The sequence below is a fragment of the Ictidomys tridecemlineatus genome, unplaced genomic scaffold (genome assembly GCF_052094955.1).
Source record: "Ictidomys tridecemlineatus isolate mIctTri1 unplaced genomic scaffold, mIctTri1.hap1 Scaffold_222, whole genome shotgun sequence".
Taxonomy (NCBI): Eukaryota; Metazoa; Chordata; class Mammalia; order Rodentia; family Sciuridae; genus Ictidomys; species Ictidomys tridecemlineatus.
The window spans coordinates 354,946-370,689 of record NW_027521915.1 but is presented as its reverse complement, the minus strand read 5'-3'; the positions used below and the strand labels follow the sequence as shown (position 1 = coordinate 370,689).

Genomic DNA, 15,744 nt, shown 5'->3' with positions numbered 1-15,744 from the left:
CATTTCTGATTTTTACAATTTGATTTTATAATTTTTATAATGTATAATTTTTCCTTGGTCGGTCTAGCTAGATCTTTGACAGTTTTGCTGATCTTTCCAACTCTTGGTTTCATTAATTTTCTTGGTTGTTTTTCTGTTGTTCATTTCCTTTATTTCTATTTTAATGGCATTTTCTTCCTCTCGATTGCTTTGGGGTTAGTTTGCTCTTTCTTTTCTGGTTCTTGAGGTAGAAGGTCAGTTACTAATTTGAGATCTTTATCTTTAGGTTTTTTATTGTACAGGTATTTCCCTATGAGCAGTTATTTTATTTTCTTCTATAACTTTTGGAGAGTTGTTTTTATTCTCATTCATTTCAAAAAATTTTCTAATTTTTCTTGTGATCTCTTTTTTGATCTATGTTTATTTAGAAATAAGTTAATTTCTACATTTTGTGAATCCTGAAATATTCCTTGCCGAAGTCTGGCTTGGCACAAATCAGGAGCCACTTGTCAAAAAGAAACTAACTTTATTTTTAGAACTACAAACGCCAAACAAAACAGCTCCAGGGAAAAACCCTCAGAGCCCAACTGCCACCACCGGCTTCCACAAGCCTCTCTCCCCCACACCAGCCTTTTCCTCCCACAATCCTCCTCCTCTTGAGGCCGATTGGCTGGGTTGCGTGGGCAGAGCCAAAGAAGTCACCCAATGAGCAGCTCCGTGGAGGAGCCAATCAGCTAGATGTTGCTGGGGCAGCTGTGAGCCAATCATCAGCTGGCAGTCTGAAGGGCAGGGAAACAGCCCAATGAACATCACCGCAGAGGAGCCAATCAGCTAGATGTTGCTGGGGCAGTCTGAAGCTTGCTGGCAGCTGGAAGTTTGCTGGGGCCCCTTTGGCTGTGGCTCTCAACATCTCCCCCTCTCTGTTTAAACAACAAGCATGTGGCTTATGGACCGTGCCTGCCTTAGGTTGTCCAATACATATGGTCCTTACCCGTCTTCGGATGAGCTGACCTCAGGGCGTCAGCCTCCTGTCTTAGGTTGGTACCATTGTAATTGGATCTTACCCGTCATTGACTACCGGTCCAGTACAGCCACACCTGTGGAGAGGTCTCAGCGGGGGGGGGGGGGGGTGAGGTTCTTTGCCTCACCTCTGTTGACCCCCAAATTTTAGCTGAATGATCATGACAAGCAGAAGGGAGGAAGATATACCAAGTCAATTGACGGTTCTGTAAGCAGTTCAGTGTAAGTTCTGTAAGCAGTTCAGTGATGGCTATTGCAGAAACTGTAGATTAGTTTTATCTTTGTCTTCACCGGCACAGGGATGAAGATAGGAATTCTGGCAATAATGACTAAAGAAAAAATTAGGTAACATTCCAGAAGACACTAAAAGAAAACAATTTTCTTAACAATTTATATTATCTTCATCGGCACTGGGATGAAGATAGAAATTCTGGCAATAATGGCTAAAGAAAAAATTAGGTAACATTCCAGAAGGCACTAAAAGAAAACAATTTTCTTAAAAGAAAACAATTTTCTTAACAATTTATATTATCTTCATCGGCACTGGGATGAAGATAGAAATTCTGGCAATAATGGCTAAAGAAAAAATTAGGTAACATTCCAGAAGACACTAAAAGAAAACAATTTTCTTAACAATTTACATTATAGTGAAGAGAATTATTAAATATAATGAAAACTAAAGGTGAGAGTAAACAAACAGATCTGTTAACCTCCTTTTTTGTTTACATATTAAAACAATTCTTAACAGTTATTTACCCAATTTAAATTAAACCATTTAAATCACGTGAATAAAAAAAAAATATTTGGATCCATCTTTTCATGAGCGCTCATCATATATGATATATAGAAATATGTACATTGGACATACGTACATTCAAACATATAACACAAAACACAAGTGTGCACACATAATATAATACATACAACACATAACACAATAGTAAAGGCCTTATAACTTTTTACAGGTAAAATCTCTATTGCAATGTTTAAAAACTCTATAGTCAAAAAAAAAAAAAAATAGAACTGATCTACAAAACATTAACCTAGGTCTGTATGAGCTCAAAAAAATAAAATAGAACTTCATGATATGGGAAAGGGCAATAATAAAATAGATATTGAAAAAAGCATCCTGGTTCTGTCGCAGATGTAAGGATAGCCAAATTGGAGTTTTGGATATCAGCTATTATGGATTTGAGCTAAATCATCTTCTTTTTGGTCTGTAGAAATCGCTTTAGTTAATCTCTCTGGAATCCAAATCGGCTGCTGTTCTCTCTGTGGAAACACAAAAACAGACCCCCGACTCCAGACAATCACTGGGTCAGGATTTTAGTTAATCTCTCCGGAATCCAAATCAGCTGCTGTTCTCCCTGTGGAAACACACAAACAGGCCCCCGACTCCAGACAATCACTGGGTCAGAACCTTGGTTAATCTCTCTGAAATCCAAATCGGCTGCTGTTCTGGGTCAGAACCTTGGTTAATCTCTCTGGAATCCAAATCGGCTGCTGTTCTTCCTGTGGAAACACACAAACAGACCCCCGATTCCAGACAATTACTGGGTCAGGACCTTTCCATTGTCCTGTTAGAATATCTTTCCAAAGTACCTTGGGCTTATGTACATTTTTTGGACACATATGCCTTTCTGCAGCACTAAGTCCTGATGAATCCAAATTTAAAAAGTTTAGAGTAAAAAGCGTTATTTTAAGTTTATCTTTGGGGAATATATACCCCTTCCCAATTCCATCTTTTTGCTTTAATAAGTACATTTTAATAGTTTGATGAGCTCTTTCAACTATGCCTTGACCCTGTGGATTGTATGGGATTCCTGTTATATGAGTAATGCCAAATGATGAGCAAAATTGTTTAAAAGAAGTAGACGTATAACCAGGGGCATTATCTGTTTTTAACTGTTTTGGAATGCCCACAGTGGCAAAATTTTGTAAGCAATGAGCTATAACATCTTTAGTTTTTTCGCCGGCATGAAGGGAGCCCATCAAAAATCCAGAAGAAGTATCAATTGTAACATGCAAATATTTTAATTTTCCAAATTCTGGCAAGTGTGTGACGTCCATTTGCCAAATATGGTTAGGCATCAATCCTCTAGGATTGACTCCAAGATTAACTTGTGGTAAAAAGGTCACACAATTTTGACATTGTTTTATTATTTGTCTAGCTTGTTCCTTAGTTATTTTAAAACGCTTTTGTAAAGTATTAGCATTGACATGGAATCTTTCATGAAAATTTATAGCTTCTTCTAGTACAGAGAAAATATGTATGTCACGTGTAGTTTTATCTGCTAAATCATTGCCTAAACTAAGGGCTCCAGGCAATCCTGTATGTGCCCTGATATGTCCTATAAAGAATGGATCTTTTCTGTCCCAGATTAAACTTTGTATAGTGGAAAACAAAGAGAAAACAGTAGAAGAAGGGGAAATTCTACCAGCATCTTCAAGGGATACTATAGCATTAACTATATACTGGCTATCAGAAAATAAATTAAATACAGAATCTTTAAACATCACAAAAGTTTGTAATACTGCATTAAGCTCTACCTTTTGAGCTGATTGTTTGGGTACTAAAAATGTAAAAGTTTGATCAGGTGTAACTATTGCTGCTGTACCATTATTTGACCCATCAGTGAATATATTTGGAGCATTCATGATAGGTGTTTTTCTTGTCATTTTTGGAAAAATTACAGGATGCAATGACCAAAAAGACAATAAAGGATTAGATGGTAAGTGGTTATCAAATGAAACATTAGATTTGCACATTATTATTGCCCAAGTATTTAACTCATTAGCTAATTCATCAATTTGATTCATAGTATATGGAGTAATAATTTTATGGGGAGAAATTCCAAACACTGCCTTTGCTGTTTTTATTCCTTTGAGTATTAATTGTCCTACAGCCTCAGGATATCTAGTAAGAATAGTGTTAGGAGAATAAGATAAATGTATCCATAATAATGGACCTTCTTGCCAAAATACTCCTGTAGGAATATTTTTTGTTGGTAATACAATAAATAATAAAGGCAAACTTATATCAATTCTATCCAAATGCATATTTTCCATATATGTTTCAATGATTTTTAATGCCTTTCTTGCTTCAGGCGTTAACATTCGGGGTGAATTTGGATCTGATGGACCTTTTAGGATATCAAATAAAGGTCCCAATTCTCCTGTTGGAATACCTAGATAAGGCCTTATCCAATTTATGTCTCCTAATAACTTTTGAAAGTCATTAAGTGATTTGAGTTGATCTACTCGTATTTGAATTTTTGGTGGACGGACCATGGTTGAGGATAATAGAACTCCTAAATAATTAATTGGAAAATTTAATTGCACTTTATCTATTGCTATCTCTAGATTATAATTTTTTAATAAGTTTGTAAGTGTGGCATAACATTCTAGCAATGTGTTTTTAGCTTTGTGTGCCAATAACACATCATCCATATAGTGAAATATTTGTAGTTCAGGATTTTGATTTCTAAGTGGCTGGATTACTTTGTTAACATAAATTTGACACATAGTTGGGCTGTTAGCCATCCCTTGAGGGAGTACTTTCCATTCATATCTCTGATCAGGACCTTCATGATTTAGTGCAGGGATAGTAAATGCAAAACGTGGACTATCCTCAGGATGAATTGGAATTGAAAAAAACCAATCTTTAATATCTATAACTAAAACATACCAAGTTTTTGGCAAAGCAGACAATTGAGGAATCCCCGATTGAGCAGGTCCCATAATGACCATTTCATTGTTAATGGCTCTTAAATCTTGCAGTAATCTCCATTTACCAGATTTCTTTTTGATGACAAAAATGGGAGTATTATGGGGAGATACAGAAGGTTGTATATGTCCTTCCGCTAATTGTTGTTTGACCAGATCATGGGCTACTTGTGTCTTTTCTTTAGTCAAGGGCCACTGAGGAACCCATACTGGTCTTTCTGATTTCCATGTAATTTTTATTGTCTCAGTGGCCCTTTGTGAAAATCCAACCCATGTCTGTCTGTTCCTTGATCTATTTGTATTGGTGCTGCTATACATTGTTCTTGTCTTTCTAATCTTTTTCCTTTCCTAAAACCTTGTCTAGCCATAATAGTGGGTGCATTTTGATTGATATTATTTGTTAATGTCAAACCTAATTGATCTAAGACATCTCGTCCCCATAAATTTACGGGAAGATGATCCAATACATATGGCTGTATAGTTCCTTCACATCCTTCAGGATCCTTCCAATCTAATAGCATTGCACTTCTATCGGGATTAGTCGCCACTCCTAGGCCTCGAAGCGATTGAGTGGCTTGTTGTAATGGCCAATGTTTTGGCCATTCTTGACGAGAGATGATGCTAAGATCTGCACCTGTATCCAGTAGCCCATTAAATTCATGTCCTTGAATATTTAGTTTTAGCATGGGGCGAGAATCTAAATTTAAAGAAAGCATAGCCCAATCTACACCTGTGGAGCCTAATCCCTTGGAACCTCTTTCTACAACATGACTGGAAAATTTATCATGTAGGCTTGGTATTATTAGTAACTGTGCTATTCTATCTCCTGGTGAAATTACTGATATACCCTTTGGAGAACTGGCTATAATTTTTATTTCACCTTCATAATTGGAATCAATTACCCCAGGACTTATCAAAAGTCCTTTTAGAGTAGAAGAGCTGCGTCCCAATAATAAGCCTACTGTTCCTTTGGGAAGAGGTCCTTTTACCCCTGTGGGAATGATTTGAACTCCCATCTCTGGAGTTAGTACTGATTTGGTGGAGGCGCAGATATCCAACCCTGCGCTCCCTCTGGTTTGTCTGATGAGGGATCTGATGTGCTGGGCACTACCCTGATGGGGTTGCTGGGGTTGCTGGGTTCCTCCAGTGCTCCGTATATTTGTGGTTTGGGGCCCCGGAGCATTGGGGCCCCCTGTCCATTTTTTGGCAACGGAGCCCGATGCCTTTGTCCACGATATTGTGGATAAACACCTTGTCCTTGTTCGTTTTTTGATAATGGAGTACCCTCTATGGTGGTTTGAGGACGGTATTCATTAGCCCAATATAATGGAGTACCCTCTATGGTGGTTTGAGAACGGCATTCATTAGCCCAATGTCTCCCTCTACGGCATCGTGGGCAAATACCCGGTATTCTACTTGTTTGATACCTAGTTTTGTTAAACCCTCCTCCTATGGGGCAATTCCTTTTAAAATGTCCTGTTTGTTGACAATTGTAGCATGTTCTTGGCCTGGCATCTAAAGCCTGTTTTACTGCAGCTGCCACAATTTGCCCTTGTTCATTAATGTCTCTGGCATCTAAAACCTGTTTTACTGCAGCTGCCACAATTTGCCCTTGTTCATTAATGTCTCTGGCATCTAAAGCCTGTTTTACTGCAGCTGCCACAATTTGCCCTTGTTCATTAATGTCTCTGGCATCTAAAGCTTGTTTTACTGCAGCTGCCACAATTTGCCCTTGTTCATTAATGTCTCTACATAATTTAATATATGTGTTTAAATCTTCATGTTTCCATGGTCTAATGATATCTCTACACCAACGATTCGCTTGGTCATAAGCCAGTTGTTTTATAAATGGCATTGCTTGTTCTGTATTCCCAAAAACTCTGGTAGCTGTTTGAATAAGCCTATCTACAAATTCAGCGTAAGGTTCATTAGCTCCTTGTATTATCTTAGATAATTGACCTTGTAAACCTCCAGGTTCTTGTAAAGACTTCCATGCCCTAACTGCATCTACAGCAATTTGTAAATATACACCAGGATCATATGCAAGTTGTTGCTGCCGATCCTCATAAGGTCCCTTTCCTAACAACATATCTAGATTTCTCTGAGGATAACCAGCTGCTGCATTTCGACTAGCCGTCTCCTTGCAAAATTCCTCATTGGCAACCTTCCATAACAGGTATTGTCCTCCATTTAGCACAGCTTTACACAAACTAGCCCAATCTGCTGGCGTCATGCTTAAGTTGGTAATGGATTCGACCAAGCTTACAGTGAAGGGTGCTTGAGGACCATAGGTTGCTACAGCCTCTTTTAGCTCCTTCACTGATTTGAAATTTAAACCCTGGTAAGTTCGCTGCCCTCCTACCTCAAATACAGGGCATACTTGAGATCCTGTCTCAGGATCCAAACTATCAACTGCGGGGGTTGGGAGTCTCTTAGCATATGGAGGTGGTGCTGTTGATTGGACACTTATGCCCTCTGGTGATAGAGTGCTGTTAGTAGCAGTCTCCTGTAGAGGTGGCGCTGTTGGTTGAACACTTACGCCCTCTGGTGATAGAATGCTGTTAGTAGCAGTCTCCTGTAGAGGCGGTGCTGTTGGTTGGACACTTACGCTCTCTAACAAAAGGGTCTTATTAGCAGTCACCTGTTTTAACTTTTCCCCTGATAGATTTTTCTGCTCTAAACTTCCTTCCTCTGTCTCACTATCTCGAAAGACCTTCTCTTTTACTTGAATCTTTTCCTCTTTCTGACTAGCTCGAGCTTTTACTTGAATCTTTTCCTCTGTCTGACTAACTTGAGAGACTTCCTCTTCTACTTGAATCAATATGTCTTCTTCTTCCTCTACCTCTGTCTGAACTGAAGGCTTTGGACTAAGCAAACTAGATACCAACGTCCACAATGACAATGTGCCAACTGGCAGAGTCCCTGGGTTGTTCTTTTCTATTCTTTTTAAATCTTCACCATGATGGTTCCATTGTGATATATCTAACAACCCCTCCTTAAAAAGCCATGGGCTATATTCTTGTATTACATCAACGTATGCCCTGACTGCTCTTGGTTTTACTGGGAAGCTTCCTTCCTCTAACAATTTACTTAACACTCTTTCGGTTTGTTTTTTACTAATTGCTGATCCCGTATTTCTACTATAATACAACCCAACAAGATGACGCCAAACAAAACCGAGACAGAATCCAATAAAAAGGGAACCCCACAAAATCATTATAACAGCCTTTCTATCCTCCTGACATATGCATCCGTCCTTTCTCCCTATCTGTTCCTCAAACGCAAATAGTTTTTCCCCAGATGTGAGTGGTTTTTCTTCCCTCTCACTCATCTCCAGGGACAGGCAAGTTAAAACAAAAATGAAGCAAAACAAAAGAGGAATCTTAGAATGGCTCCCCATCCTCTCGCCCTGCCCTCAGGGGCGAGCAGTTTACTTACCCTCAGTTGCTCCCCGTGCGAGCCACCAAATGCCGAAGTCTGGCTTGGCACAAATCAGGAGCCACTTGTCAAAAAGAAACTAACTTTATTTTTAGAACTACAAACGCCAAACAAAACAGCTCCAGGGAAAAACCCTCAGAGCCCAACTGCCACCACCGGCTTCCACAAGCCTCTCTCCCCCACACCAGCCTTTTCCTCCCACAATCCTCCTCCTCTTGAGGCCGATTGGCTGGGTTGCGTGGGCAGAGCCAAAGAAGTCACCCAATGAGCAGCTCCGTGGAGGAGCCAATCAGCTAGATGTTGCTGGGGCAGCTGTGAGCCAATCATCAGCTGGCAGTCTGAAGGGCAGGGAAACAGCCCAATGAACATCACCGCAGAGGAGCCAATCAGCTAGATGTTGCTGGGGCAGTCTGAAGCTTGCTGGCAGCTGGAAGTTTGCTGGGGCCCCTTTGGCTGTGGCTCTCAACAATTCCTATTATTTTCATTTTGATTTTAACATTCTTTGAAAACATGCTTTTTAGGATTTTAGTTCTTTAAATTTTTTGAGGGTCATTTAATAGCTTAACATATATATGGTTTCTCCTGGAGAACATTTCATATGTACTTGAGGAAAAACTTTTATTTCTCTATTGTTAGGCAGAGTATTTTTGTAAATGTCTCTTTGCTCCAATTGGTTTATTATATTGGTCAAAGTTCTATTTCTTAATATTCTTTCCATTTGTTCCATCTATTATTGAAAGTGGCATATTAGTGTCTTCAAGTATTATTGTAGAATTGTCTATTTCTCCCTTTGTTTTTTTTCCTAAAATGTCTTTGTCTGTCATAGAAAATATATAGTCAAATCATATTTTAATCAATTCTGCCAATTTCTGACTTTTTGTTGGAATGTTTAATGCATTTATATTGAATGCAATTACTGAAGATTTAGGATTTTCCTCTGCCATTGACCTCTCTTTTTTCAAATGTCTTCATTTTCTTCATTATTATGTCTTCAAATGTTTTTTCCTCTTCCCTCCTCAGTCTTGCTCTCCTTTGGGGATTTCATCATGTGTACATTGATATCCTTAATGGAGTCCTATAGGTGTCCGAGGATCTGTTCATTTTCCTTAATCATTATTTTCTTTCTGTGCTGTAGACTAATTAATCTCAGTTGACCTATATTTAAGTCCTGTCCTTCGTTCTTCTGCCTGCTCAAACCTGCTATTAATACCCTTGAATGATTTTTTTTAAAAATTCAGTTATTAGAATTTTCAACTGTAGAATGTGTTTTATTTTTATTCTTTTTGTCTTTATATCAATATTCCTTATCTCACAAGGCATCATTCTCCTGTTTAGTTTTTATACTTGGCTCTTTAATTCTTTCACCACATTTAAGGTAGTTAATTTATGGTCTGTTCACTTAGTCCAAAGTCTGAGTTTCCTTAGGACCATTTCCCTGTATTTATTTTTTCCTAGACACAAGCTATTGTGTCATGTTTCTTCATATGCCAGATAATTTTTATTAAAAATGGAAATTTACATGATATAATGTGGAAAATGAAAATCATATTTCTCCCCTTTTCAGAGTGATCGTTGTTGTTTGTGATAGTTTGTTCCAGTGACTTTTCTCTACCCGATATGTGAAGTCTCTATTCTTTGTCATATATGTCCACCCATGGTTGTGCTTGGCTAGCTATGTTGCTTTGCTAATGCTTGGAGACGTGTTTCCTTAAATGTCTGGAACCACTCAGTCTCCCAGTCTCTACTGATGGGGCTGTGTGTGTGTGTATGTGTGTGTGTGTTGGGGCATTCCTTCAACCTTCAGCCAGGCAGTTGACAACTTTACCTTAACCTTCACTTTCTGCTCACACAGACAGTCAAGGTCAGCCAGGGGTGAGAGCTTAGGGCTTCTTACCTTGGTCTTGTATAGGCACACAACCCTAGGCATACACAAGCATGTGGCTCTCTAAATTCCCAGAAATATGTTGGAGCTTGTTAAAATCCCTACAAAAACTCTCTTGCCAGCTTTTCCTTTCAAGGTTTTTGATGAATCTACTGTTCAACCCAAATGTCACCCACTGCCTCAGTAAGCCACAATGTTAAACCGTCACCTCTAATTGTTTTTGACAAGTGCCCTGGGGATGAGATCCTTTGTCTCTTTGGGTGAGCTCCAAATTAGGTCAAATAAAGACAGCTTTAGCAAATGCAAAGAAATGACCATGTTTTAGAAGATGAAAATGCTAATTACTCTGATTTGATTATATTATATAAATGTATTGAATTGCCACACTGTGCCCCATAAGTATACATGATTATTATGAATTAATTAAAAATAAATGTAGAAAAGGACAGCTTTGGGAGTTGGGTCTTTCAAGGATCAATCAGGTCAAATAATGTCAGTTTCTGGGAATGGGGCTTTGAAGGAGTCTCACTACTGTTTTGCCCTTCCATGACTCCCCGGGTGTTGGTTTTCACTGTGATTAGGGACACAGAGATGGAAATAGGGAAATTTAAAAATGCACAAAGATATTGTTTTTACAAGTTTTAACAAATAAATACTCCCTGGGATGCTGCAAGTTTCTTGAGCTGCTGGTTAATTTCCAGAGTTTGGGAAAAGTAATTTCTGATAAAAGTTTATCTCTGGACAGTTTTATTGTTGCTTCTAAGGAAGAGATAATTTTTAAAGGTCTTTAATCTGCCATTTTCTCTGAGGTCTCTTAATCTTCATTTTTTTAGCTGATTTCAATTCTATATAAATTTCATGACATATTGAAATGTGTGTTTGTACCTTGAAAACCTGGTTATCTTTACTTATAAATGATTTCTTTCTCAATTAAAATGAACAAAAAGGACTGTGTCAAATATGATTAGAATTTTCCAGTGGGTATAAGTCTGAATAAAGCAGACATTTTGATCAAATTATCATCTGATTTTTTTTATGTATACCCAAGATATAGATAGCTAAGAAGGCAGTGACTGAATTCTCTGTTCTTGGCAATAGATTCTTTATAAGTTCATTTTACATTACTATAACAAAATGCCTGAAGCTTAGTATCTCGGTAAAGAAAAGAAGTTTATTCATCACAGTTTTGGGGTAGAAGAGCATAGTACTATCATATTCTCAGTGGATGTATCACATCATGGTGGGAGCACATGAGAGGAAGGAGATCACTTCTTGAAACAGGAAAACAGAGAGAAGGACCTAGATTCTACAATCCCTTCTGAGGGCACACCCTCAGTTGTCTATGACCCTCTCACTAGGCTATGCCTCTTAAAGTCCTACCATCTCCTCTGCTGACTGAGGACCAAGCCTCTAACACATCAACCTTTTTGAGGGAGGGTCACGCTTAAAGCATCTCCAAACCAAGCAGGTGCTTACATCAGATCTGTTGGGTTTGCCTATAAGCTCCACTTTGGTGAAAGTCTTGGAAATCTTTGAACAGGATGCAGAGTCTAGATGAACCCTGGACAGAAGAGGAGGGGGAGGGCCCAGACCACCCGTATTACAACAGCATTCCCAGCAAGATGCCCCCCCCAGGAGGTTTCCTCCATGCTCGACTGAAAGGCAGACCCCACGCCCCTGACGCTGACCAGGTAAGTCTCACGTTTTATCCTGGGTTGGAGGCTCAGCGAACTTAATTGCCTGTTATTCTCATCAATTTGTTTTTCAGGCGATATTCCAATTAACCTTTGACACAATCACTCACACTTTCTTTTGCTGGGTTCCACCAGATGTACAAATGGGAGAGACTTTTTGTCTAACATTGCTCTGTGTTAGCCAAGTGCCTTAGAATCACATTGTGGTTCCTGAGATTTGAATCTGGGGAGTCCTCTCTATCATAGGACAAATCCCTTCACGCTGTGATCGATCTTCATGAGGGGAAGGTAGAATCTGGAACCTTTAAAAGGTGTGCGATATCGGGGGTTCTCTGAAAAGAGAGTGGACAGAGAACCTTAAAGTAGGGGAATCTTCTGCATTTTTCTCTTTCCCTCATTCCCCCTCCAACTCAAAATTTTCCTTTAAATCTAAATTGCTTTCTAGAATTATATCTCTATCTTCTTGTAGGAATTTTTTTTCTTTTCTTTTTCTTTTTTCCCCTCCAGAATTGATCTAGAACCTAGAGCCTCATGCATACCAAGCCCATGTTCTACCCCTGAGCCCCAGCCATGGACATTTTTTTTTACCATGACCTACTTATGTGAATGATAATGACCTTAAAATGGCAAAATAATACCCATATCAGAGGTCTAACACCAAGAGGGAAGCTTCTGGTTTTCAGGAAGTGAAATGACATAAATGACTCTGAATGCTAGGCATTGGGTGGGAAGTGGAATATGGCACATGGATACTCTCTTTAATTAAAATCCATCTTAGAATCTGTGCAGTGATGCAGCCCCACGGGCCAGAGCTGACTTTACAGTCACCTTTGGGGAAGGACCGTGAGGTCACGGAAACAAGGAGGCTGGGTGTGTGATTTGACAGGGTGCAGCCTTTTGCTCACACCCACACAAATTTATTTACCAAATTTTAACACAGACTCGGAGGCATCAAAGGAAAGTCGGCCATGACCCCCTCAAGGTCCCACCCACTGCACCATGGCTTTCCAAGATGGGGGAGGGGTCGAGGGTCAAGCTTTCTTTCTCTATATTTACATGTGTCTATAGTTTGCAGGAAAAGAGCAAACTTATTACCAGGGAAGACACTTGGGACACACATTTGGTGAAGACTGGCAGCAGACACCTTCCAGGAAAGGTGAGAGGCAAGGTGAGGCCCGGAGAAACAGAATGTGCTTGGGATGAGTGGTGTGCTCACCAGTGGGTGTGGTCCCTGTGGGCCAGCACAGACCAGATGCAGCTCCTAGCTGCTTTTAGAAGACATGTCCAGGTCTTCGCCAATCTAACAACACACTTAACGTCACATACTAAAAATGACTTAAATGTGGCTATCTAACTATATTTAATGTAGATGCAACTATCTATAATCCAGACATCCTCTAACAATAATTTGGACGTATCCAGATAGAATTACAATAATCTACATACAACTTGCTAAGAACTTGCTAGCTGCTCACAGTTACTAATATAAATACTTCCATTCCAACATCTGTCTTCCACCCATCTATTCATCCCTCCATCAATCTGTCCATTTATCCTTGAAGTTTTTCTTTTAATTCTAAACCCTTTCCCTTCTCAAAAATTTTCTTATCTCTTCCAATGGTTCTGTGGTCCTGCCACAAAGTCTAAGTGAGGTGGATCCAACTCACCCCACTATGAATGTAAATTTAACCACTGATTGATTTAATGTTAAGATTTACCCCGTGGTTATAACCCTTTGTGCCAAGAACCAAGTGACAAATTTTCAAATTTTCCTCATACAAAAGAATTCCATGTCTTCTCTACCCCAGTGAAAGGGAGAGCTGTGGGGTTGACCCCCTCGACAAAGCATAAGGCCAAGCTGAAGCCACCATGTGGCTCTGCCTTGAAGTAAGTAGGAAATAATCAAAGATATGATTTTGCCAAGGTGCTTTTTCACCATGAGCCATTCACCTCTGTTCTATTTATGTTTAAAATGTATTATGTAACATATGCATGGAGAGAGATCATTGTCAGAGGCTAAAATAGATGTGTTCTTTCTTCTAGATATTTACTTGATTATGAAATAAATCAGGTTTTTGTAAAATAAGGCTTTTTTTGTATATTTAAGTCATTCCAGTAGGTTCAAGGTCAGAGAATGTAGCCGACCCACCAGGGCAAAATGAATCTGAAACAAGTTCCCCATCTGGAACTTGACACTCATAAGTCTCAAGCTCTTATTGAAAAATAATAAGTATGTTTTCCCCATAAAACAGATATGTTCCCATAAAACAGACTGTTCATTTTCTAGTAGCTCTTCCTCCTAAGTGAGTGTGGACTCAGGGACCACCATGGTGGGTGTCCATCTGTCCCCGTTCAGCATCTGCTGTCATCTGCAGGGGCAAAGGAGTGTTAGCAAGGTCGTTCATGGGGCTTTTGATCTCCTTTTTGAAATGAGCTTGTGGAGATTTGTTCACAATATACTCAAAGGTGTATACTTAAATAGCACTTCTTTACCTGGGGCAGGTGATCCAGAAATAGCCTCTTAAACATAGAAATAGTGTGTGGGATTCAGAGAGTAGAATCGCAGGTCGATTTTTGCAGGTGAATCCTCCCAGGGAAGCGATATCAGCATGCCCACTCCCCCTCACCCGTGCTGACTGGGAGATGGCTGGGTGCTGGCCAACACCTGGTCATAGGCTCTTGGCAAGGTTTTTCAAAAGTCCTGAACTGACTCTTGCCAGTTATACGGAACCATCTTCAATATATCACTGGCCCCAGGGTATGAGAGATGCCCTCTTTCCAGAAAGGAGAGCACCGCAGGGCATTCTCTTGGATAGGGTTGTTTAGCTGCATTGGAGGCAGGGTGACACAGGAATAGTAAGCTAAACAGGCAATCGTGGGCAACATCTCTTACGCCACCTCTGGGTGATGGAAGAGCTGGACTCTGGGCTCCCTCAGCCTCAGCACCCCTTTGACCAGCTGAGAGGTCCAATTGAGGAGCATCACTGCCTTGTAAGAGGGGCCTCCCCCATCATGCACCCAGGCTGGGCTCCCTTATAGATCCAGGTCAGCAGTGGTGGCTCTGTGTTGTAAGGAAACCGTCTCAGTTCTTAGGAGGCACTTCATAATTTATAAAGCATTCGCAGACACTTAAATAAAGAGTGGTTCAACCAAGCTTGATGGTTCACCTGCTCAGTTATTTCATCCCAGAGTGTTGTAAAGGAGAGAAGGAAGCAGGGCATCTTCTGGCTGCGGGGCTTGCAGGACCCTGGGGACAGTGTGGCCCAGATCTTTGGTGAGACCCCTAACCAATATAGTACCCACCCAAGGTTAGCTGGAAGATCCCATTTTGACAGAGAAGCATCCTAGCCAGGATACAGCTAGGATGACAGACTTAGAAGAGGAGAATGTAGCTGATGAGGATCTTCAGGAAGAATTTTCTTGTTGGTAGGATTAAGGAACCCTTCTGTGGAATGGCGGGTGGTTTCACTATAGAGGCATAAATAGGGTCGCCATGCTAAGAGAAATAGGGACATGTTTTCTTGTTGCAGGGTCCCTGGACATCTACATTACGCCAGAAGGGAAATCACATGCGCCCCCCCCCCATGGGAGAAATACCCACCTATGTCAACACCCAGCACATCCCAGCGCAGGCCTGGCCAGCTGTGGCCAACAGTGCAGACAGCAGCCCACGGAAGGACCTCTTTGACATGAGTAGGTTTCCGTTTGTCTCTTCCTTTCTTCTCTTTTGAAGTTACCCTTTACACTGACTTTTATTTGCTCTCTGTGCAATGACTGGATTTCCTGCTAGCAGGGTTTTGGTTAATGGTGGTGATCAGCTGCACTTTTCTGGGCTACGATGGGGCTCATTTATGGCTTAGGAACTTATATAACCCTCTCTACAGTCAAGAGGCAAAGCCAATTTCCATCTCTTTCTGGAAAAGGCTTTCTTCTTGAAGACCTAAAAGTGTATTGAGATAAATAGTATGCACAAATAAAAGTGCTCATTGATCTACACACTTAAAT

At 40.1% G+C, this 15,744-nt stretch overlaps 1 protein-coding gene across 1 annotated transcript in view; it reads left to right on the top strand.

Moving 5' to 3' along the window:
* LOC101975466 (SHC-transforming protein 3) overlaps positions 1-15,744 on the top strand; it is an 84,410-nt gene that overhangs the window by 33,317 nt on the left and 35,349 nt on the right. The window contains 4 exon segments of the mRNA XM_078036164.1: positions 11,586-11,736; positions 12,808-12,895; positions 15,270-15,316; positions 15,318-15,432. Of these exon segments, the coding sequence (XP_077892290.1) occupies positions 11,586-11,736; positions 12,808-12,895; positions 15,270-15,316; positions 15,318-15,432 (401 nt within the window).